Below are 24071 nucleotides of genomic sequence, written 5' to 3' on the forward strand. Positions count from 1 at the left end.
ATGCTGCAAAGGGGACAAGGCTCAGCTGGAAGCGGCGTGGGCTGGAGACGTGCTCCTCGGGCCAGCCGTGCGCGCTCGGCTGCTCCCAACGGTGGTTTCCCAGCAACCCGTGGCCCCATCCCTCGGACAGCAGGGAAGTGCCGTGAGAGACCACGGCAGCTCAGCCCCACACGGGAAGGCAGGAGAGCCGGCGGCTCTGTCCCCCTCCGTCCTCCCCACCACACACCCCGGCCACCAGCAGCGCCTGGACTGTACCTGAATCCACACGGGCTCCACGGTGGGCCCCGGGGAGGTGAGGTTCTCCCAGTTCCCCATCCTCCTGTAGGTGAAGGTGGTCCCCGCCACCCTGTAGTCTCCGTTCCACTGGATGGTCCAGCCACCGTTGAGGAAATACTTCTCCGGGTCCTCGCTCCGCAGCGCCAGAAAATTCCCGGCTTCTGCGACTTCTTCAATCCGGATCTCCCGGGCTCCCACGGGGATAATCCCAATATCGACGTAACCTGGGAACAGAACAGAGCATTGGCCCTGGGGGAAGTCAAAGATGTGGCAGAGATGATCTGTGCCCTGGGGTGGGTGTTAGTGTCCCTCGGGTGCCAGCGTCATGCCAATCCCTACACCTCTGTAAGGCACCAGCAGGCACCAAACCTGCCTGGCACTGAGCCCAGCTGCGTTCCCTGCTGGGAGAGCCCATCGCAGAGCCAGGCGTTTCCTGCACGGGCGCTGGCACGGCATTTCCTACACTCCCAACATGTCCTTGTCAACGCACAAAATCCCTTTAAACCTCTCCAAACTGGCTCCAGAGTGCACAGATCTGTTCTCAGGCCTTTAGATGCAAAGGGAAGTAAGGGGATATTTTCCTTCTAGGGAGCAAGAAGCGGAACACCAACGCCACATCTCCCCGTGCTGCCGCTTGGGTCTCACCCCATCCGAATCGATAAGTTGGGATTAAAACCCACACTGCGAATGAGCAGCAGCAGCAGCGAGCCTGGCTCCGGGTGCAACGGGGACCTGGTGTTTTGGGGACGGAGCCGAGCGCCCTTACCGAGCCCTTCACTGTCCTCGAAGGTCTTCTTGACGGTGTGGCAGGTGGAGCCGTCCCCGTGGCAGACGCCGCACCGGTCCTCCACCGCGTTGGAGTCGATCTCGTAGTCGCAGCCCACGTTCTGCAAGGCAGCCCCGTCAGCCGCCCGCGCCCCCGCACGCCCCCAGCCTCGCACCGCGCCATCGCCCGCCGACGCGGGGGGGACGAGGCAGAGGAGGACCAGCCTCGGTCCTAAACGGTGGGAAATAAGGAACACGGGTGGGAGAGAGGGGTGAGCTGGAGTCTTTCTGCAGGGTGGGCGGCGATGCAGCCACGCCGGCTGCAGCACGGGGTTCTCTAACGTATCGTCGGGGTCCTGCTGTCCTGTTGACACGCAGTGAGGATCGCCACCCACATCCCATTTTCACCTTTTCCTACCCAAGTTCCCGGGCAGCAGAGCCTGTCGGCACACGTTATGGGCCAAGCCGAGCTGGGAAAGACCCTCGATCCTCGGCCCTGCTAGTCCTGATTCAAAACACTTCCCCAAACCCTTTTTTTTTATATTCTGCTGAAACTCTCGGCGCCTCATGCCAAATCACTCAACCTGCCCAGAGCAGGAGCCTCCCTGTGATTTCGCACCAGCAAATCTCGCTGGGTCCCGTGCCAGCGAGCAGCCCCCAGCCTTTGCTCCCCGACGAGGCGCCCGGGGGCTGCTGGCACGCAGCGTGTGGAGCCTGTCGTGAGCCAGGGCGAGCTCTGGGGTCGCAGCCAGCAGCAGGCTCAGCGGGGACGAGGATTTTGTGTGCGGGGAGCTCCGGCTAAACCCGCCGTCACCTGCCGCGAGCTGCTGCGTCGCACCCCGTTGTAGGCACCACGGAGGAATCACGACCCCTGCGCTCTCCCTCCAGCCCGTGTCGGCGTGTGAAGGAACTTACAGCCCAGCACAGCAGGAAACGGGCCCTTCCCAAAGCCTCCCGTTGCCACCGGGCCCCTGCCCGCTGCTGCCGGCAGCACGGTCAGCGAGAGGGGGAAGCTTCCACAAATGGTTTTTCTATAAACGGCTGCAAGAAAACTGGTTGACTGACTAACACACTCTTTCCTGCTGCTCTTTGTGCCGTCCAAAAAGCCTTTTTCCAAAAAGCCTTTCGGAGAGCACCTTTATCTAACCCCACGGCAGACCCGACCGTGTCCCCTCCCGCGTGTGCGAGGCCCTGGTGACACACGGCCGTCGGCTTTGGTACGTCCCGTGGTGGGAATCTGCCTTGAGGACCACAGTACCACGGCAGCTCAGCTTGCCACCCGTTCCCCCATTTAACAGAAATCCAATGTCCTGCACGTGCGCTTATTCTATCCTGCACCTCAGGAAAGGGAAGCTGTGGGTGAAGGGACCATCTCGCTGCCACTGAAGGCAGTTGGAGGACCCAGGGCACAGCTTGGCAAAGCCTCCCCAGCCACGCCAGCATCTCCCAGTGGGTTCCCAGCACTGACCACACCTTCTCCACCGGATTCCCGTGCCTCCCGCGCTGCGAGATGCCCTCCCTGGCCAGCAGCCACAGCAACACTGCTGCAGCATGTTTGTAGGGAGCTTCCAAGAAAGAAAAATAACATCCCCGAAGGAAGGACAAATCCCAGTACCGGGAGAGGCTGCCAAACCGGAGGAGGCATCTCCCAGAGGTGGGATAGAGGTCAGACCCGGGGCCACCAGCACCACAGGTGAGGTGCAGGGCTGGGCTGGGCATCCTCTCATACCCCCGACCTTCTTTTCAAGTGAAACTTTTCTTTATTTCCTTGGGTTTGCGCTCTGTTTCCTTGAGGCCAGCACAGAGGCTGGAACACGTCTGTACTGCACACCTCGTGGAAACCAGGAAAGCTTTCTGCGCGGTGAACGACGGAACGAGTGAGCTCAGCCCAACGGCGCACGCGAAGAGGGGACGGTGTTCACATGGGGGACGGGTCCCGGCGCCCGCCCGCATTTCCCAGATCATGGAGGGGGGTCCCGGGGCTCCCTCCCCAGAGGGTCCCGGCGCGGGGCTCACCTTGCAGATGCCGTTGATGCACATGTCGCGGCTGGCGTTCATCTCGTAGCACGGCGTCCCGTCGATGACGGCGTCCCGCAGCTTTTCTGCAAAGTACTCGTCCTCCGGCCGGCAGTGCAGCTCGCAGGGGTTAACTGGGGAACCCAAGCAGAAACTAAACCCGTGGGCCACGTCACCATCTCCAAAAACATAAATTAACCCTGCAAGCCCAGCTGTAATTTAAAATATGGCACAAACAAACCGCGAGGCAAATCCTGCAGACACGAGCAGCCAAATGAAGCCGCCAGCCAGACCCCTCCAGGTTCTTCCCTGGGGCTGCAGGCAGAAACCCGGCAGCGGGCTCTGCCCTCGACTCACCGTTGTTGGGCACCGGCGTCCACCTGTAGAGTTTCCCTTTGTAGAGCATGGGGTTGAACTGGCTGCACTGGACCTGGCGGAAGGAGGGCTTGTCGCGGGGACACGGCCTGACGTTGCAAATCCGGAACCGCTTCCGCTCCCCCAGGCAGTACCTGCCCCCGTACTTTGGCCTGGCCGCGGGAGGGAAAGGGGAAAATCAGGGAATCACAGAAGGGTTTGGGTCGAAAGAGACCTTAAAGATCCTCTAGTCCAACCCCCCTGCCCTGGGCAGGGACACCTCCCACCAGAGCAGGTCGCTCCCAGCCCCATCCAGCCTGGCCTTGAGCCCTGCCAGGGAGGGGGCAGCCCCGGCTGCTCTGGGCAGCCTGTGCTGGGGCCTCACCGCCCTCACAGGGAAGGATTTCTTCCTAATATCTAGTCTAAATTTACCCTCTTTCTGTTTAAAACCATTACTCCTGTCCTACCAAATAAAGACCTACCACACACAAGGAGAAACTCCCTTTTCACTCGCAGCTCAGGGAGGGGGGTTTTGTACCTGCTGCTAAGGTTCGGTCTCGTGCTGTTGGGCCAAGCCTGAATCCACCCGGAGTCAAGGGGGAGCCCTCCCAGTTACACCCCCCACATCGCTCTGCTGCAATGCTCCTGTAAGGAAGCTGCCTACGGACCCAACATCCACCCCAGGAGGATCCCCACTCCACAGAGCGATGTGAAACACGTGGAAACCACGGCCCATGCCCTCCTTCTCCGAGTCCCTCCTGGACCAGCTCCCTGCTGCTGCTGAGGCTGCCGGGCTGGGCTACGGGACCACACAGGGCGAGACCATGGACCAACGTCAGCTTTTGCTGAGTGACAGCTCTCAAGCTGGATTAGCTCCATCTTGGGTCTTGTCCCTCTTGACAGTCTCCTTAATGTTGGAATTATGGCCAATTTTATAGGTCTGGTGTATGATGCTACAAAAGCAGTTACTAAAGTCAGGTGTCACTGGCAGTGTTCATCTCTGAAGTCCCTCCTCTCCTTCAGCTGCAGCCAGGCACCCTTCCCTGGGGGTAAAACATCTCCTGCACCATCTCGGGTACCACAGCTGACAAGGTGCCAGCGCTCCTGCGAGCCCGTTCTGTGGCTGCTCCGGAGAAGCTGCTCTCAAATCCACCAGGGATGCGCTTCCGACTGCTCCTCTACTGCCCAAGGGAACGACAAAGCTGCCGCTGGGCTTTTTAAAGCAAGAGGGACTTTAAAATCCACAACAGGCTTTTCTCAGACACCAACAGACTCTCAAGATACTGCCACCGGCATTCGCCTTTTGCTTTGGTCACAGCACTCTCCGTGTCCTGCGTCCCCATGACCTCACGAAAATCACTTTTCCCCTGATCAGGCAAGCCCGGGCACACTTTGCTGAAGAGACTGAAGTTAGTTATTATTTTAGGATTGTGTTTACATACCCTGCCCCAAGGAAATGCCTGCGGGAGGAGGACTGCCCAGTGCACACATTTGTTCACTCCAACCAAAAGGCAAAGCTGAAGATTTACCTACAGTGGCCAAAGCAAACAACTGCCCGGGGAAATTCTGCTGCTTTTCCAGTGTTTGCTCTCCTGCCTGCCCGCAGCTGTGTTTAAAACACTCCATAAACTACAACTGCACCTCTGCCCCAAAACTCATGTCAAACACGAGCCCAACTCTTGACCCGGGACCGAGATTACGCAGCGCTTCGCTAAACAGCTCCACAGCATGTGCTAAAAACAAGGCGCCCAAGGAAGGAGCTGGGCAGAAAGCACCTCGGGCTGCACGCGAGAGCTCCCGTAGCTTTCCGAGCCCCTCAAGCCATGGCAAAGCGGCGGCCCCTGGGACATGGCTCACAAAGCCCTTTGCTCTCCCTGCCCCGGGGCGCTCTGACACCTGGGCAAGCCGGGGGCTTTGGCTGAATCCCACGCAACAGCACTTTGGTGACCAAGGGGACATCTGGGGAATAGATGGGTCAGCGCAGAAACCACGGGATGGACAAGGCTGCTCCTCCACCAGTGCCCAAACGCTTCCAGGCGAGAGCCAGCGCCGGGAGACTGCAGGGAGGCAGATCAGAAATCGCTCATGGAAAGCACTGGGATTTTTCAAGAGGACTCCGAATCAGGCTCAAGGAACACCTATTTTTCCTTTCTGCCATTCAAGGGCACAGGATATGTTTTACACCTACGAGTGCGGAGTCTTTGCCCTTTGTCTGAGTCACACTGCAACCGCTCTGTGCCTGGGAGCGACTCGTATGTGGAAGGAGATGGGACAAACTCAGCTTTCGCTGCCCAGCCGGCTGGGTAACGCCGTGAAATGAATCCCCCCGGGTGTTTCAAAAGCACCTTGTTCAGACCAAAACCCGCATAACGGCACAGTTCTGCCGTGCCATGCAGACAGGGGCAGGACCGCACTAGCCAGGTGATGCTCCCCGGCTTTTCGGGGTGATGATAAGGAAGCGTTGGGTTCCTCTCCTAAACAGGGTCTGGACGAGCTGCAGGGGGGAGCAAGCGCTCGCTTACGTGGGGCTGCTGCACTGCCTCTCCGCGCTCTGCACGCCCGCGCCGCAGCTGCGCGAGCAGGCTGCCCACGAGCTCCAGGAGCCCCAGCCGCCGTCGATCGCCTCGGGACGGTAACCCACGGGCACGCACTCGCCGTTGAAGCACCACTGCAAAGGGACAGGCCAGAAGAAGAGAAAAGCAAGGTTTAGACAAGGTTTAGGGATGTAAATAATTGATGTTGAGGCAGGGAGCCCAGCTGCGGGGAGCGCTGAAGCCCAGCACCCGTATTGTCCTGTGAAAATCCATGCTTTGCTCGCCTGGGGGTCAGATGGGCTCTGCCAGAGCCCGGCGCAGCTCTAAGTGATGGGAAACTCAGGAGATGTTGGGCTGTTTGAGGATTTCTCTAAGGCAACATACCCAAACCTCCACCAAGACCCCTCAGCACAGAGATTTGTAGCCCGACCTCAGCCTGGAGGCAAGAGCCAGCGAGGCACAGCCATGGACAAAGGTACAGCGGGAGGTTTTGCAGGGAGCGGGGGGCTAAGCCCAGGGCCAGGACTTTGGGAGGGGACACTGAACCTAACAAGGAGAGACGTCTACAGATATTTTTATAACTCTACAGTTTTATGCTACCTTGGGCAGGAGAACCCTGTTCTGGAGGAGCAACGTGTGATGGCTCCGTCCCAGGGCTGCGGTGGTACAGGAGCCAGCGTCACCCATGCAAGGGTGACCAGAGCTGGCTGCAGAGAGCTGGTTCCCCTCTGCACCCCGTGCCCGGTGTGGCACCCACTGAGCTGCTGCAGGCACTGCCAGACCCCCGTGCCCCAGAGCGGCGAGAGATGCCGCCGCTGCGGGGGGACGGGTCCTGGAGACGAGCATCCTCACCGCAGCAGACGGAGAGCAGAACAAGCCTTGGGCTCTCCTGCCCGGGTAACGAACTGCGGGTTTCACCTTCCGAAGGCATTTTCAGACTCACGAAGGCAGCCCCTCCCCAGCAGTGGTGGGGGTTTGGGCAGAGCAAGGTCAGCGAGGTGAGCCTGTCCCCGTGTGTTGGAGCCTGCAAAACCCCTCTGTGTGCGGGACAAGGAGTCTCTGGAGCCGCGGAGGGGACTGCTCCCCATTACCTTGTTCTCCCCGCACGCCGTGCCGTCAACGGCAGCGTCCAGCTTGGAGTGGCACGTGTTCCCCACCGTGCACCACAGCGTGTTGCAGACGCTCTGCAGGAAACACAGTTGCGCAGCACACGGTGACGGCACCGGCCGACTCGCAGGGAGAGGATCACCCCGTGCAAAGCCCCCCCGCCCCCAACCCCCAGCGAGCCCCCTGGAGCTGCACAAGCCCCTGTTAGGTCGGGGGGGGGCGGGAGGGAAATCCCAGCTTACGTCCATGTCGTCGCAGAAGGTGGAGTAGGAGCCGTACTGCAGCCGGCACTGGTGGCCCACGTCGTAGAGGACGCCCGGCGGCACCAAGGGGTAGTCCAGCACCTCCCGGGCAGGGGGGTCGTCCAGGCACAGCCCCCAGCCCCGGCTGAAAGAAACAGGTCAGAGCGGCATCACCACCGGCCCGGCACAACCAGGCAGCTGCTGACGGAGGAACCGCACAGCTCATTCACGTCCCACCATGAGGGGAAGCGATCGGCATTTCTAGCTGATACGACCCTGGCTCTCCAAGCCACCTTGGCGCCCCTCCAGCACACGGATGGGCATGTGCGGGTACCTGCTTTTTGGGGCGGGTGCCCGCTCCCACAGCGATTGCCCCCCGGGCACGGCGAGTTATGGGGAAGGCGAAGGGGCAAAGGCAGAAGCAGCTCCTCCACGCTGCTGCCGGGTCAGCGTCTTGCACGCTCCCCCCTTTCCCCCCTGAGATGCTTCTGTCCCCCAGACAGAAACCCAGAGATGTCATTTTCCCCGGGAATAATCCCCCGGGTTTTTGCTTTCTGAACAGGGCATCAGCTCAGTCCTCAGTCGGGACCCCGCTTTTGCCATTCAAGGTGAAGGGTTTCGTCGAACAAACATTTCATTGCCGAGAAACAGATGCTGTCCCGGCGTTCGCCCATCACGCTGACCCCAGAAACGTCCCTGCGGACAGCCCAACCCGTGTGTCGATGCCCTGCTAATAGAAATAAAGTAGACTGTCAGCAGCAAATCGCACTCACTCTCATATTTGCCGCTACAAACAGGACATTTTTAGAAAAGAGATACCAAACCCGAGCCATCAAGGCGGGCGGTGGCAGGCGGCCAGGCTGTGGGAGCCGGGAGGGACATTCCTGGCCGCCTCTCTCTGCTGCGAGAGCTTTTGCTACGATACTTCACAAACACACAAGAAGTTGTCGCCACTTTAGCTTTCCGTGTTGATTTAAACAAACCTGTCTCCAGCACGGCAAAGCCTCCGGCGGGGCTTTCTCAGCAGATTAGATTACTTCGGCTTGTTGTGGTTGGGAACAGGTCTAAGTTAACTTGAAACAAGATTCCTTTTCAACCCAAACCAGCAACACAGAAACAAGGGCCAGCAGCACAGGAGAGCTCCTGCCTTGGGGTGCCAGCAATGCCCAGCAGAACCAGCACCCCTTCCTCCCTTTCCCACCCCAGCCCAGTGAGGTCCACACTGGGCATCTGCAGACAGCTCACTTGGCTGAAGACAGCCCTTAAAATACCACCCCTATATATATATATCTTTATAAGTAGCTTCCCCATTGGAATAATCAGTGACCAGGTTGCTTTCAGCAGCCCAGGGGCTCCAAAGTCTTTGTTCCCTAGTCCTCCACAGCGGGAGCATCCCGCCTTTCCCAGCTTGGCGGGGAGGGAAGGATCGCTGCGAGCCACGCAGGGCTGAGCTGGGATGAATTAAGCGTGGATTAGGCAGCTGGACACCGTTTCATGGTGCAGCCTGTTTCGAGCATACAGCGAGGTCACTGCATTGCACCTCCAGAGGTACTGTCATTACCTGCTGGTGGAAAACACTTAAAAAGACTATTTAAAAATGAAAAGAAGGATATCTTTACTGGGGGAAGTCCAGGCTTAAGCACCGGGCTCCTGCATGAGCTATGAGCACGAGACTGGTGCTCCTCTGGACCTGTTCACCAACCGCCTGCTCAGGCATCAGCACATGGGGCCCCACATGTCACCCCAAAACTGTCCCCAACCCTCCTTGCCCTCTGATCGGCTCGAGGCACTTTCTGTCTTGCCCCAGTTCACAGGAGAGGCCTCTGTTCCAGTATGGGGAGTGACTTCGCTGTCAGCTTTCCAGTCCTATGCTCAAAATCTGTTTCTTCATTAAATATTTTACAATTGTCCTACTGGTCTCCTCGATCGGCCAAAACACATCGCCGAGCCAGCAAAAATTGGCACGCGTTTCCCTCCGGCTTTGCAGGGATACGCGATAAACCACGCTCTGCAGTAAACACGCACAGGGTCTGCGCTGCGTCTGCCTGTCTCAGTCCGTTCGTTAACGAGCTGGATGATGGAGTAGATGCTACGATGATTAAATCCCCATATGTGAGCCAGCTGGGAGGATCTGCAGATACGTTTGAGAGCAGGATTAAAATTCCAAAAGCTCTCGGAGAACTGGAGGAAGGGACCAAAAGGCCAGGATGGAATTCAATAAAAACAAAGGCAAGGATCGGAGCTCGGGAAGGAGAATCAGCTGCACAAACAGGGGATCTGGCAGAACCGGCAGAGGAGCGAGGCGGCAGGAGGGCTGCAAAGGCAGGGGAAGACCAGCCGTCCGCAGGCTCCGGGAAGGTGGGGATCAGCTGGAAGGAGCCCACGGGAGGCTGAGGGAAGACAACCTCCAGCACTGCGCGAAGAGGCTGGAAAACTGGTTGTGTGATCTAGAGAAGGGACAATCTGCAGCCGTGCCAAGGCTGCTGCTGAGGCGAAGGGAGGCCGCTCCCTGTCACCGTGTGCCCGTGGTGCAGTCAGGGCATCCGCGAGACACCGGACCCCGTTTTACAAGGGTGTTCCACCAGCCGGGCTGGGAAAGGGCTCGCGTCATGGTGAGGGGTGGAGAGCAAAGAGCCTTACAGCATCTTCTGATTTCTCTGAGGGTTAGAGAGGAAAAAAAAAATCACAGAACACCAAAAAGGGCTTGTCTAGAAAGCGTTGGCACGACCCAGGGCTGACGAGATGCCCGGGTCTGGAGCGGTCCCTGCACCGCAGGAGTATCCCCACCCGCCCTGCGCCGGCCTCCCTCATTAGCCTGAACGAGGGGTGCTCGTTCCTTGGGGGACGCCACCGCCGCGGCAGGGAGGTGACCTCTTCCCTTGCCCCGGGGTGTCCGAGCGGACCCCGACTCAGCCTCCAACCCACCCCAACCCCAAGAGGGCTGCCCAGCCCCGGCTGCACCCAGGCAGGCCCTGACCCGCACTGTCGATGACGGGAATCGTCTTCAGACACCTGAACGTTCGGCAGCGCTTGTAAAATAATAATCTTTCGTAAAACGATCATCATCATCATCTGAGAGTGCTTTTTTTTTTTCCCCTCCAAACGTGAGGTCTGTTCTAAGCACATCCAGCAACCCCAGGTCAGCAGGGTCTCATTTTCTGGCTCGCTCCTTCCCGTTCTCCTGCCAGCATCGTATCATAACGCACTCATGTCTGTGCTGGCAACAGGCCTCTCCCTCGCCTGGGGGATGTCGCAGCCGGTAAAAGACGCCTGCCGGGCTCTGCTCCGCTCTTAAGGAAGAGCTGCCCCTTCTGGGGGGAGCAAAGAGACCAAAACCCAACTGGAGAAGCATCCAGCTGCTCTGTTCCTTCCCCATCGCAGCTCGTGGCAGCCCAAGGTCATTGCAAGCAGGAAATTCTTAATCCGAATGTGAAGGTTAAAAGCCGAGGGCCAAGAACGCTGCGGATACGAGACAGCTCCGTTCCACCAAAAGCCATCAATCAGCAGTAATTCACCCCGCGTGGGGACCAAGCCCACACGTTCCAGGCTGGGATTGAGAGCTGGGAGCTCAGCCCCAGGCAGCCTCACCGCCACCGCCCGACTGCCGGTCCCCCGCCCAGCTCTGCCCGTCGCCGTTCCTTGCCGACGCGCTCGCTGCTCTCTAACCTTCCCGTAGCAAGGAAGGAAAATGTTTCTCCGGCGCGAGCCACTGGCTGACAAACGCAAATCTCTGGGCTGCGTTCCTAGGAACTTAATAACAACAGGCTGAAAAATCATCCCCAGGGTGCTAAAAATAAACAAAAGCACGGAAGAATTTGGCTCGGTCTCGTTTCCTCACGTGATGCCTCCTGCCTACAGGCAAACATCATCTGCCCGTGCAGAGCGCTGAAGAAAACTGCACAGAGCACTGCAGAAAACCACGCTGGCTTTATCTGTCCAAGCCACAACCCCTGCGCCACCGCCCACGCGCTCGTGCCGCTTTTGGGTTCAGACCCCCATCCTTCACAGCAAGGACTGAGGCAACCGAGCGAGGCAAAGGCATCCCCACATGCCCCGGGGCTGACTTCTGAGCCCAATGGGCTGGGCCAGTCCCTGGCCGCGGACCCGAGCCCCGAGCCACCCCCAGGACCCCGCGAGCGAGGAAGAAGAGGAAGGGAGGACTTACTCGAGGAATCGTGTGATGTACTCCCGGCTGCAGCGGGACCAGGTGAGTGGGGACGTGTCATACAGGAGCTGTGGAGACATGATGAAAGGTCTTTTCCCAACTGGCTCACAGTCATTGCTGCTTCCATCATGCTGAATCCCAAAACTGTGTAAGAGCACAGCCCCACAAAGGAGAGGTGAGCCGCACGCCGCTACAACCGCGCAGCCTCTCTGCTTTCCGGCACAACGACACGCGATGCCGGCCACCGCCAACCGTCCCAGCTCCGCAGGGACTCGGTCAGTAACGGGACAGGGGGATCTGGCCCTGTGGGACTGTTTAGTGATACCAGGGACACTGCCCCAAACTTTGTCCCACACTTTTATCTCAGCTTTCTTACTGAAAACTCAGCCAAGAAAAAAGTAACGAGACTATTGAACAAGATCAAGTTCATTCAACTTGCTGGTATGTGTTTTTACCACCCAAAGATAACTATCATGAACTATAAAGTTCAAGTGATCTTGTCAAAAATTAATTGAACTCAGGGCAAGCAAAATTCTGTCGCTCTACACGCAAACCCTATTTTAAAGCTTCTTAACGGGCAACCCTCTTCTCCAAAACCTTCAGCATCAGCAACACAGGATAATACACAAATGCACTTTGTCCAGGTTGCCTTGGATTATGCGATTTTCATTGAACCTGGGGCAACCAAAAGCTTAACTCTGACATGAAATTCCCAGGGTAAGTTCTCGCGGGTGCAGGGGAAGGTTTGCCCCGGCGAGGAACCGCTCAGCAATCGCCTCCCAACTTCCACCCACGCCTTCTCGAGCCCTGACTGAGCAGCGCAGAGGAGAGAGGTCAGAGGAGAGGAGGAGGAAACCAGAGGTACCTGTGTCCGAGCTCGTGGGCCACGGTGAAGGCGAGGGGCAGTCCTGTGTCCTCGTTGATGTTGCAGCTCCTGTGGGGCTGGCACATCCCCGCCACGTGGGACAGTCCCAGGGTCTCGCAGGGTCTGTTCATCGCCGCGCAGATGTCCTTCCTTGGGCGACGGAGACAACGACCACACAGACAGAGAGCAAAGAGGGGCTTTGAAAGCGGCAGGACCCAACGCGAGGTGCGGGAAGGAGCCCCGGACGCGTCCCAGCCCGCGGAGGAAGACCCACGGAGACTGGCCAAACAGAAGTGAGAAGGGAGACATCGAACATCTTTCCACAACGGAAAGATTTACAACCTTTCCCCTTGACTCTCTCAGTATACCCAGCTTATTTTTAAGCCTGATTAATGGGAACAGCTAGCCAGGCTGGCTATGCTTATTCCATTGTTGAAATGAAGCTGATGCTGGGAATAATTAAGCAATTACTACGTTGCTTGGGGAAGCACATCCCAGGGGTGCTGTGGTCCAGGGCAGAGGAGCTCCAGCCACCCATGAAGAACAACTCCATTGAAGTGCATGGCCTTAAGTGCCTTATTTCTGCTACAAAGCAAACTTCATAAAGAGGATAAAAGTGTTGTGGGTTGTGAATCATCACACAAACCAGCATGGTTCTGCCAACAGCCAAGTCACGGCAGCCTGAAACCATCAAACTACGTTTTGACTGCAAGGTATATAAACTTGGCCAGAAACACAAATTCCTGCGAGCTTCATGGGAGGTCAGGGGCCTTCTCAGAGGCTCCTCTGCCAATCCCAGCATTAGCTTCCAGGGGAAAATTAATCCCTGTGTACATCTCCTGGGAGGATCCAGCCATTCTGGGCCTTGGCAATAGGGCCGTGGTGAAAACCTGGTTTGGATGCCTCAACTGCTAGTCAACTGGGAGCTGTGTCCAGGTTTAAACCTGAGATTTAAGATGAGTTTCAGCCATTAGGACCAGGTTATCTTCAGATTTCATGTTACACGTCCTATGTGCAGGTGTCCAGGCAGGGCTCAGGCACGGAGAGTGAGATTTTGACAGATCCCACTGAGACGTTCCTCGATTGCCCATCTGCCCCCCTGCCTGCTGCCCAGCAGACGTGTTTCTAGCTGCCAGCGTAGCATCTACAGCACAAAACCAGCACACGAGCACAATACCTTGTGAGCAGGACTGCGACGTCGTGATGCAGGGGATGGGAATCTCCTTTAACGTTGATGCTCTTCTGCCATTTGCAAAAGCTTTTCAAGGTGTTGTCTGCGTGGTGGGAGATTTTCAGATCCTCCTGCCAACATAATTAAAAGTCTGCTGTCACACCGCTGTTGGATCTGTTCGGTTTTTAGGATGCGGTGGGGAGGGGTCCCATCTCAGACACATCAGAGTGGAACTGGGAGCAACTGCCACCCAGATGGAATCACTCCATATTTATAAGTGAGAGGCTGGGTGGGAATGCAGCGCTTTTCTGCTTATTTTTCATCTGTGATTAAACCAAAACATTAAATCATCTGGTAACGGGGGTTAAGAAATACTGCGGGAAAACATCCCGTCCTGGCTGGCGGTGAAGGACGCAGCCGGGGAGCCCATCTGAGTGGCGTCAGGCTCCCCGAGAGCCACCGCTGCTGCCGGGAGCACAAACAGCCAGTGATTCACAGCCCTCTGCTACTGGTGGCGATGCTGAGTTATCACAAATTATTACAAGAATCAGACTCCGCAGCTCCTCGGACCGTGCCGTCCCCCTGGCTTTACCGGGGCTGCAGCCCGCGCAGAAGGAGGAGGAAGCAAGGCACGGGGCGCCTGCGTTTATCTGGCGCAGAATCAACCCCCTGCAGACAAGCACAGGCGAGAGCGGAGGCTTCCAGGGCCGCCTCCCCCTGCAGCCCAGCCTGGCTGCCAGGACTGGAGGGTGAGTCACTGTGTTTTCTTTTTACCTCTTCGTCCTCCAGCAGGATGAGCCGCACTATCGCAATGTTGATGGGGTTCCCGATGCTGGCGTGGTGGAACAGACCCGCCACCTGCAACACGCAAAAGCCAAGGAAATAAAGGCCAAAGGAAAGACCTTGCCCTGCGATGATGATGCTGCTGCTGCTGGTAAGTACATCTTCAGGGGAACGTGAGCTCGAGGGGAAACTACCGAAGGTTGTTGACAACATCTCGAGGAATTCCCCAAAATGAAAGACAAGACCAGATGCAGACCTGGACTGAAGCACTGGGAGTGTGATGATATCTGTTTAAAATGGATATCATCTGTGTAGCACATGGAAACTCAACCAGAAATGCCCAAGGGCACACCTCTGCTTTCACTCCCAACAGATGCGTTTAACACCTCAAAGGAAGCCTGGGCTCTCTGTGTGCCTTCACCAACCCCTGGAAACCCAGGGATGTGAGGTCCTCTGCCCAGTCCCACCCTCTTTTCTGGCCATCAACCAAAGCTCTCTGCTGAACCGCAAGCAGGCGCTACCACAGCAGCAGCAGAGTGAACAGACTAAACCAACCCACGCTGACCTATTCGCTTGTTTTATGGCACCAGCCAAACCCCCGCTGGATTCCCAGCGGAGACCCCCACAACCTGACGCTCCTTCCCTCAACTGTCCTCAGTGGCACCTTCCCAGGAAAGCCGTTCACGTCTCTCCTGCTAACCAGGCTAGTGCCGGCGTTGGCTCCGACGGCAGCTGCCCTGGAGCGCTCCCTCTGCGGGCACGGCCCGCCCCGAGTTCGAGGGACCCTGAGCCAAAGCTCCCAGGTCCCTGCAGGTCTCTCCTCCTGCGAGGAGGTCTCCTTATCACGCAGAGGGCGGTGGGTGGCCCTCCTGAAGGCTTCGGGGTGGTTTCAGCTTCAGCCGCATCCTCGTGCCCAAGCTGCCTGCACTTCTGCCTGGGGAGAGCCGCGGTGGCACCACCGTGGGCAGCAGCACCCACCACCTCCCTTCCCCGGAGCACCTCTGCCCCTGGGAGGCCATGTTATCCATCCCCGTGGTGGGAAGGAGAAGGGAACAGCCCTCGAGCCCCATGGGGAAGGCGAAACCGCGGCAGGCTGAGCCGCTCACGCCTGCACGGAGCACTGAGCGAGGCAGAAAAGCCAACGTGGGGGCGGGAACAGCCTGTCTGGTGAGAGTTTTGCCGAGGTCCCACCAGGGATGAGTCCTGGCAAGGCCACTGGTCTTTATGGCTCATAGCTGGGTCCCCAGGGACCCGGCGGCTCTGCCGTTGAGAGGACCAGGACTCACCATGTTCATCACGGTCAGCACGTACTTCTCTATGTTCTCGCTCCCGTGGTATTCTATCATCTTGGTATCTGCCACCACCAGCGTTTCCACCCACTTCTCCTTGCTGATGGAGCGCTGCTTTATTCTTCTCTTCCTGTGCTGCTTCTGTTCCCATCTTTCCCTCCGCTTCTCAGACCTCTCCAGGCTTTCCTGAGATTCTGAGGGATGAAAGGGGGGAAAAAAAGACTTTTTATTTTTTTTTTATTGTAAAATGTCTGCAACTTCGGTAAAATATCATCAAGGACTTTTTTTTTTAATTCAAAGAATAACCTTTTGGTGTTGAGAAGAAGGCTCCACGCTTAGACCCACAACCTACATGTATTTTGCTGTGCTGTACGTTCCAAAAAATCACTGGGGGGTGAAGACTGACCTCAGTCTGTTACAGAGCAGCATCAGTGCGATAGAAAAACAATAAATAAAGCGTTTGAAGTAATTTCTTTGACTGCAACAGGGTTTGCAATATTCCAGGAGGAGCACGGAGCCTCCCAGAGCAGAGCGCTTAGGGTCTGTATTGGCCTATGAATTTACGAGCAACCCTGCAGAGATGCTCGAGCGTGTACCACTGAGAAACAACCCTGGTGGCTCAACATTCCTGACGATCACCACGAATCTGTGTTTCGCAGGGAGAGACAGTTCTCCAACATGATCAGCTCTACACTCCAAAGCTGGACTGATGGCTTGAGCCAAATCCCGAAGACCACCAGTGTCCTGGGCAAGACCGAGACGTTGCAGGACCGCAGAGAGATTTCCTCGGCCACATGGAGACTGAACTCTGCTCCTTCCCGGGGAGAAACAACGGGAACATTCATCGGGCTGAAAAGAGACAGGAGGCGAAGGAGAGCTCGGCTGCTCCTCACGCACACCAGCGACTGGGAATTCTCATGCGGAGACTCTTCCTGTGACGCTGCTCCAAGATCAAGGTCGGGGTCAGCCCCAAGCTGGGTAAAGGCTTTACAAACCACATCCCACACAGTGGGAACTGCTTTTATGACCAGTTTCTAAGGGCTCAGCCTTACTTTGTTAACACTGGACTTTCACATTTTACGGACTACACTGTACGTTAGCTGTGAAAGAGTGTTTTATCCCCCAGCCTGAAAAATCCCAAGTATCTGGGCAATTTGATGAATTGCTCACGCCACTGGGACAGTTTAATCGAAACAGCTTCCTTGGAGCTTGTTTCCATTGTGCCCTTCGCTGCGAAGGCACTGCAGAGAGGCTGGGTGCGGAGGGCTCCCAGGAGCCAGGGAGGCTCGCACGGCATCTTCCCCTTGAGACCCCCCTTAAACGCTCGCCCAGCTGTACACACAGGCTGCACCGTGGATCGACAGACACCCAACAGCCCAACGCCGTCTGCCTGCGCGGTGTTTTGCAAAGAAAACCGGCCGTACTTCACTGCAACACGAAAGGCTTGCAGTAACTAAAACCCTACAGAGTGTCGGCTTCCTTTCCAGGGCGCACACCTCACATCCACCTCGTTAGCGCAGCAGAGAGCCGCACGCATTGCACGCGGGCCACGTTACGCCCAGCGAAATTCATTTCCAATGAACAGACTTCAAAGCCTAGAAGGAGCCATTATGACTATTACCATAGATTAAATAATTAATTTAGATTAACAGAAGAATGCCTGAAGATAAACTGATTATAGGAAAAAAAAAACAGTTTCTGAAAGCAGAGAGCTCTAGGAAACAGCAAAACAAGATGCACTGCCTGGAAAGATGCAGCTTCACCCATGCAGACGAGGAGTAAAGCACCCGTGAGCTGCTGGGGATGCACTGAATTCCTCATTACTTGAAATCTTGGGTTTGGAAGTTTATCCAGCCCATCTGCTCGAGGCAGAGGGGAAGGAACCGGCACGCACTCTCCACCCAGCAGCAGAGACTCCCAGGGCAGTGACCGGGTTCCACTCTGAAAGTCCAATGCCCCAGCAGGTCAGAAACTGATGTTTGCAAGGAAACAAAAACAAATACTCAGTCTCTACATCACGGGACGCTTGCAGCAGGGCCAGAAGGAAAAGATGAGGGCGAGAGGCCTGAGGTTCGGCCTGCATTGAGTTGTGTATGTGAGAAACATAAGCAAATACAGAAAAATAGGCAGGAGCAAAAAAAAAAGCCCCAACCCTGTGCTCTGCAGTGATTCCCGTGACTTGGGGGCTCCAGCCATTCAAGCCACAAACCCACAGCCCGGCGCTCAGCGAGCTCGCTCTCCCGACTAGCAATTTGAACGAGTCTTCCCGTCATAAAAACGCTTGTGGGCACGGCTGGGCCTCCAGCCCAGCTTGCAAAACTCAAACTAAGAGCCATCGGAGTCACTGGGGGATGCTGGGGGCTTAAGACAGGAGCCAAATGCCGAGGTTTAAGACTACCGAGCCCGCGGAGGCAACGCAGGGGGCTAAGGCTCGGACTTGCCCCCTTTGCCTTTCTACAACGTGCTTCACACGAACCACGGGACCCAGCTGCTGCCAGCTCGCTGCAAAAACGCAAGAGGAAGGGGACCATACCTTGCACGCCACAGGTTTCCCGTGGAGCTGGTGGCCTCCTGCCTTGCTCTGCCCCGTGGTCGGGTGCCTGGCGTTTGTATATCCTGTGGGGCTGCGCTGCTCCATCCTCCCGAAAGCTGGTGGACACCGGCTCGATGAAATAGTCCTCGTTCAGGAGCCGAAACACGCCTTTCTGGCAGGGAGAGACAAAGCTGTCACGTGAAGCCATCTGCACCTAGCACAGCCTCACACTGAACAACCTGGCACGGGGAGAAGGGTTGCAAAATTTTCCAGGAAGAACGAGGTCTTCTCTAAAGAAACTGTTTTTACGGGTATTTTGAGCTCTAAACTGCCAGACAAAAGAGAACATGCCAGCATGGAGTGATCACTAAGAAAGCAAAAAGCTAAAGAGATCCCATCGCTGGGTGGAGAACCCAGTGGGTGGCTGATAGCGAGGAGCTCAGGGACCGCGGGGATGCCGAGACAGAGAAATGCCTTCTCTGGAGCAGCAGAGCAGACCAGGAACAGGCACACACATGGTCTCCGATCGTGGTCCCTCCTCTGTGCTCACGCCACCCCTCTCTGACCTTCCTGGAGACGCCCTGGGGAGCCCAGGCAGACAGCCCAAGGGCCAGCTCTGACCACAGCGCAGCACCAGTGTTTCGAGTCAGTGTTGCACACGCAGAGGTGTTTTCCTGATGACATCCTCGAAAGACACAGCCAGCTGCTTCTGGCCCTTCGCACTGCCCAAGCACCGCCGCTGTGAACCATTGGGCCGCAGACTTCCCGTGGTCAAAGACCAGAAAACCTCCAGCGAAGACGACGAGGATCCTGCAGCGGCACTGGATCGCGGCAGGAACTTCAATCAAGGGAAGCCAGTCCCAGGACAAGGAGCATGGCCCCTCCACGCAACAACGGGATGCCAACGTGCTATTGGCATCTCTCCTTTAGCAACAAACGACACCCTAAAACTTTCTGTGGTTAATTACGACCCCCCCGACCCAGCCCAGCTGCAACACGTCCTCACGGACTTGCCCAGGACTCCCCAGCCTCCAGCAGCACCTCGGTCGCTCTTTGGACGGGCAGCTTCATCCCGAGGAACGGGAGCTCCGGCGGGAGCCCGCAGCGTCACTCGGCCGGTCAGGCTGCTGCTACGAGGAGCACAAATACTTTTTCTGAATTTATTTTGTGCCATAAGGCAACGCCACGTGCTCTTGGCTGCTTCAGAGCAGCCTTAGGGTGTCCGCAGCAGGCTGAGGTGTCCCACGCTTACTCGGGAGCCCGTTCATGCTCAGCTTTGCTCACCACGCTTTTGCTCTGACGTGTTTATTACTTTCACACCCCAGGAAAGAGCAGGGACAAAGAGAGAAGATCAAAACTTGCCTCTACAGCTGTTTCCAAGGTACGACAGGACCGAGCCTACTAGTGATGCTTTCTCACCGCTCACGCGGTGCTGAGGAAGAGAAAACAGCTTCCTCCCTAATTAACTCCTCGTAAATGTAAAATAACGAGGAGGAAACACCACGGGGAAGAAAGAAGGGAAGGAGGCCACGGATACGATTCCTTCTCTGTTTCCTGATGCAGGTGATCCTGAGCCAGGAAGGGAACACAGATTGCTGCCCCAGCCAAAATCTGCCTGGCGCAGGGGCCGCATTTCGTCCCCGGTGGGTTCTGCAGTAGCAGAGGGGCATTTGCTGCCCACGAGAAGGTCTGGTTCTCTCTGTTTAAAACGCACCTGGTTAACCTGCCTGCACTGTCCCAGTCCACCCCAGTAAGCAGCGCCAGCATCCCTAACCCCTGCCTGCCTTTCGCTCGCTCATCGTGGTCTGTAACAGGAGTAAGAACTCGCCTTGCAGAAGGCGAAATTGCACTGGCAAAGCTCTTGTGACTCTATTTTATTTTAAAATCATTGACAGGAGGAGTTTGAAGCCTTACAGTGGCGTTGTAAGAAAGGTGAAGCCTGGTGGCGGGAACCAGGACCGCAGAGGCTGGCCAAGGGCGTCCAAAAAGGCACAACCACCGTGTGCTGCCCCAGTAACAAGTGCTGGAGCCGGGGCTGTGCCAACGGCGGGGAACTCGGCCCTTCTGGGCGCCAATGCCATTCGGTTCAACACGGGAGGCTGCCCCAAGCAGGAATTTTGGGACAGCCCATCTGTTCCCAACGGGGAACGTCACAGTGCTTTCAAGCTGGGCTTGAAAGCCGAGGGGTCGCCACTATATTGCACGTCTAAATGTAATATCCTGCCCCAGCCTCTAGCTCTGCGCTTTCCCACACCAGTAACATGTTTTACCACCTGTAGTATCATACACTACACACATATAAAACACCATATCATATGCACGTGGTATGTGAGTAACCCCCCGTAACGAAGCAATATCTCAGAACACTCTTTACTTCCCATAATAATTATGAGACAGGCAGCAACTTCCTAAGTGCAATTTTCTGTGGTTTAGTACCCGTCTGACAAAAAGCCATGCCTATCTTAAGACTGAGTAGAGAAGGTCTAAAGCGACTTCAGGCTGAGGTTTGCTCACCACTCGCAGTTTATGGGCTGCAGACCCTCTTGCAACGTTGTGCTGATGCCTTCTGTGAGCCAACCATTCTTTCTGCTTCTTAAAAAATAATACTAATCCGTAGCATTTGCACGGTACCGTTCATTTTCAACACACTTTACAGCCCCCAGTGATGGGGTTCACCGAACACCACCATGAAATGGCTCTTTTCAGGTGACACATTATGTGGATGGCAAATTATTTAACGAGTAACTTCTTTTTTTTTTTGCTCTCCCATCTGTGGTTAATTCACACAGAGAACTTTAATCCTCTTAACCAGAATACATTTCAAACGACCTGGGTGAACATCCCTCAGCCCGTGCACTACTGGCAGCTTAGTTTTGCCTGACCCACGCTGCAAGGCTGGATTTCTAAGTCCGATGGCAGATTTCAGCTCGCTGGCAGGACGAGGCCACGCAAACATTCCCCGCACCACCACACGTTAGCAGGGGTGTCCCCGTGCAAACACACGCTCACGGGAGCGTTCGTGACGCTTTCTACTCCTGCCTACGCTGCAGCCACCGGTGCTTCCCTCATACACTCACAGAAAAAGAAAGAAGAGGTTGTAGGTTCCTCCTAGGTGCATCAGTCTATTTTTCATCCAAAAGATGAGCCTGGCTGTGTTCCACAGCCTTCATCCCGCTGGAGACAGGGGTGCTGCGTGAAGCGCAGGGTGCCGAACACCCTCAGCTGCCGTTCAGTTTGGTAGGAAAAGAGCATCCAACACCTTCCAGGACATGCCCACCTCCTGCCCCGCCATCAGCCAGGGCGGGGAAGCTCTGAGCTCTCTTCTTGCAGCCCCAGGGGACGGGGAGGCAGCAGCGATGCTCCCCACCACTGCGCTCCCCGAAATCCAGCGGCACAGCCCCGCACCTCCAGACAAAGCGCGGTGATTCCAGTGGCCCCTGCAGACCTCCCGTTTAAAAGCCACCCCGCTCCGCTGGGCTGACTCAGCGCACGGACACACGCTGCCCTTTATTTCAGCACGGGAAGCTTAAAATGCAAACGCAGCCCCCGGCCGAACGAAGCCACCTGCGGCAGCCGGCAGAGCCACGAGCCGAGGGAGTTATCGTCCCTCCGAACCCCGAGACGCCGGGCGCGAGCCTCCCTCTGCCCCCCAAAAGGAGACACCCCCCCAGTACACCCACCGCCACCAGGGAACCCCAGCACCTCCGTCATCCCGCAGCCCCTGCCCGGGAACAGGGCGGGCTGTGCATCGTGGGAGCCAAACAAGTAACCGCAGCCCCAGAGACCTCCCAAACCACCGGAATCCACGGGAAATTTACAGTCAGCTCATCCACGGCCGCACCAAACCTCCGCGACGAGGTCCTGCCTGGGGAGTTTTGCTATCGCTTTCGGCAGAAAAAAAGAAAGGATTTCCCACAGCTTCTGCGATTTCCTTAGGGATTAAAGATCTCCGTACTCACCAGGCCATCGCACGTGCTGAGCGCGGCCAGACCTCCTGTCAGCGCCCGGCTCCGAACCTCCCCGATCATATGGCAGGAGTTGTACGCGTGAGACTGGATCTTGGCGTGAGCGATGCCCCCGTATCGCCTCTCGCTGACGAACCCGGGCGCCAGGAGGTGGTTGTTAAGGCTCAGGTTGAATTTCAGGGGTTGTCCTTTGTAACGAAGTTCATAGAAGGCGAGAAACTTGCTCCTGGAGGAAGGAGACCTTCGGTGAAGCGCTCGGTGGGACAGATCGTAGGACAGGAACGATCCGCTCTCGTCAATCTTGATGGGATGAACGATGTCGCTGCTGGAGAACGGCAGGGCAGGCTCTGGGAAGAAAGGGGTTCAGTGGTTAGTTTAGGGTTCATCACCTTGCCTCTCCTACCCCTTCAGCTGGATGCTGAACTCCCAAGGCAGCCCAGCGAGGTCAGAAACCCAAATACCAGTTGGATCTGGTAACTGGTGCCCGCTGCCAGGGATGGGCAGGAAACCCACGGCCGTGGGGTGCAGGGGAGCCCGCTCTACCCCTCCTGCCCTGGGGCGGGGGTCAGGGCTGGGATGTTCCCCGGGAGTGGGTCAGGGTTGGGGGTAGGGTGGGGAGGGATGGAGGTGGGTAAGGGGGGACCGTGCAGCTCCGGCAACTCCGGTCCCAGTTTCCACACACACGTTCCTGCTGTTATTAATTGCAGCTGCCAGGGGGAAAAAAAAAGAAAAAAGAAAAAAACCCCAACAACAAAAAAACCCAGAACCCAACCCAAAACCTGTAAAAAAACCCAAATCCCCGTTTTGAAACGCCGCTTGGAAGCCGTCTCTGGGGGCGAAGCACCCCCCGGACACTGAGCGCCCCGGAGCTGCCCCAGCGCTGCGGCCGGGGGGAGCCGCGGGAAACAGGGGGGAGCCGGGGGGAGCCGGGGGTCCAGCCCTCCAGCGCCGCGGGGCTCGCCCAGCGCGGGGGCTGCTGCGGCGGGGGGCACCGGGCTACCCGGCCCCGGCTCCCGCGGAGCGCCCCGCCGACACCCCCGCACCCCGCGGGCACCCCCGCTCCTCCCGCAGCACCCCTCCCTCAATCCCTTCCGCGCTCCCCACCTCACCCCCCACACCCCCCCCCCCCCCCCCACTCCGCGGACCTGTCCGCGCCGTCCCTCCGCCCGCCTGCGCGCCCGCGGCCAGCGCCAGCGCGGCGGCGAGGCGCAGGAGCGCGGCCGGGGCCGGCATGGGTGCGGGCAGGGTGCGGGCAGCGCGCGGCTCAGCGCGGCCGGCGGCGGCGGGGCATTGCCGGCGGGGCGGCCGCGGCGGGCGGGGCTCCGCGCCTGCGGAGGGGGGTGCGGGCAGGGCCGGGCCGGGCAGGCAGCGCGCGTTGCTACCGGCGCGGCCCCAGCGCGCCCCCTGGCGGCCGCGGTCGTGCCGCTGCGCCGGTGCCCTCGCGAATTTCCGCGGAAAAATTCGCTGCGCGGGATTTCGAAACGGCGAAAAGCGGTTTATTGAGGGAGGAAAGCGCAGCGCGACCAACCGAGGGGGGCTCCTAGGCGGGGGTGGGGGTTGAGGAACCCCCTCCGGATGCCCCCCCGAGCCCTCGTGTCCCGCCTGGGCAGAGGGAGCAGAATAAATGTAGAAAAGCATTAAAAAAAAAAAGTATTTTCCAAATTTACGGGTTTTCTCACCTCAGCGCGGCGGGCCGGGAGCTGGGCCGGAGCACACCGATAACCCCACCGCTTTCCCGGGCGGTCAAGGCTGCTGTCGGCCTGGGGGGATATTTTTTTTTAATTTAAGTGGAAATGTTGAATATGCGCGTACCTGCCCGCGCGAGCGACCCCCAGAGTCGCGCCGAGGAGCACGCGAAGCGCGGGCGGGAGATATCGCCGAGTAGGGCGGAGGGATACTACCCGTTGCAGTGCCCGGCTAGCTCAGTCGGTAGAGCATGGGACTCTTAATCCCAGGGTCGTGGGTTCGAGCCCCACGTTGGGCGGCAGCATTTTTAACCCTTCCTC

The 24071-nt window shown here is 57.5% G+C and overlaps 1 protein-coding gene and 1 non-coding gene across 2 annotated transcripts in view; one reads left to right on the forward strand and one right to left on the reverse strand.

The window, feature by feature from the left end:
• ADAMTS7 (ADAM metallopeptidase with thrombospondin type 1 motif 7) overlaps positions 1 to 23298 on the reverse strand; it is a 47763-nt gene extending 24465 nt beyond the window's left edge. The window contains exons 1-15 of the mRNA XM_086471587.1: positions 23211 to 23298; positions 22060 to 22412; positions 18101 to 18272; positions 15565 to 15761; positions 14270 to 14353; positions 13502 to 13626; positions 12325 to 12474; positions 11460 to 11603; positions 7295 to 7439; positions 7037 to 7129; positions 5934 to 6079; positions 3415 to 3584; positions 3058 to 3191; positions 1043 to 1163; positions 256 to 500 (exon numbers count right to left, since the gene is read on the reverse strand). Coding sequence (XP_086327713.1) covers positions 256 to 500; positions 1043 to 1163; positions 3058 to 3191; positions 3415 to 3584; positions 5934 to 6079; positions 7037 to 7129; positions 7295 to 7439; positions 11460 to 11603; positions 12325 to 12474; positions 13502 to 13626; positions 14270 to 14353; positions 15565 to 15761; positions 18101 to 18272; positions 22060 to 22412; positions 23211 to 23298 — 2367 coding nt within the window. The remainder of the gene's footprint in view (positions 1 to 255; positions 501 to 1042; positions 1164 to 3057; positions 3192 to 3414; positions 3585 to 5933; positions 6080 to 7036; positions 7130 to 7294; positions 7440 to 11459; positions 11604 to 12324; positions 12475 to 13501; positions 13627 to 14269; positions 14354 to 15564; positions 15762 to 18100; positions 18273 to 22059; positions 22413 to 23210) is intronic.
• Positions 23299 to 23976: 678 nt separating this feature from the next.
• TRNAK-CUU (transfer RNA lysine (anticodon CUU)) lies at positions 23977 to 24049 on the forward strand. Its single transcript has one exon. It is a non-coding gene; the product is annotated as a tRNA-Lys (tRNA).
• Positions 24050 to 24071: the final 22 nt, after the last annotated feature.

This window comes from Leptosomus discolor, chromosome 11, assembly GCF_034619465.1.
Source record: "Leptosomus discolor isolate bLepDis1 chromosome 11, bLepDis1.hap2, whole genome shotgun sequence".
Taxonomy (NCBI): Eukaryota; Metazoa; Chordata; class Aves; order Leptosomiformes; family Leptosomidae; genus Leptosomus; species Leptosomus discolor.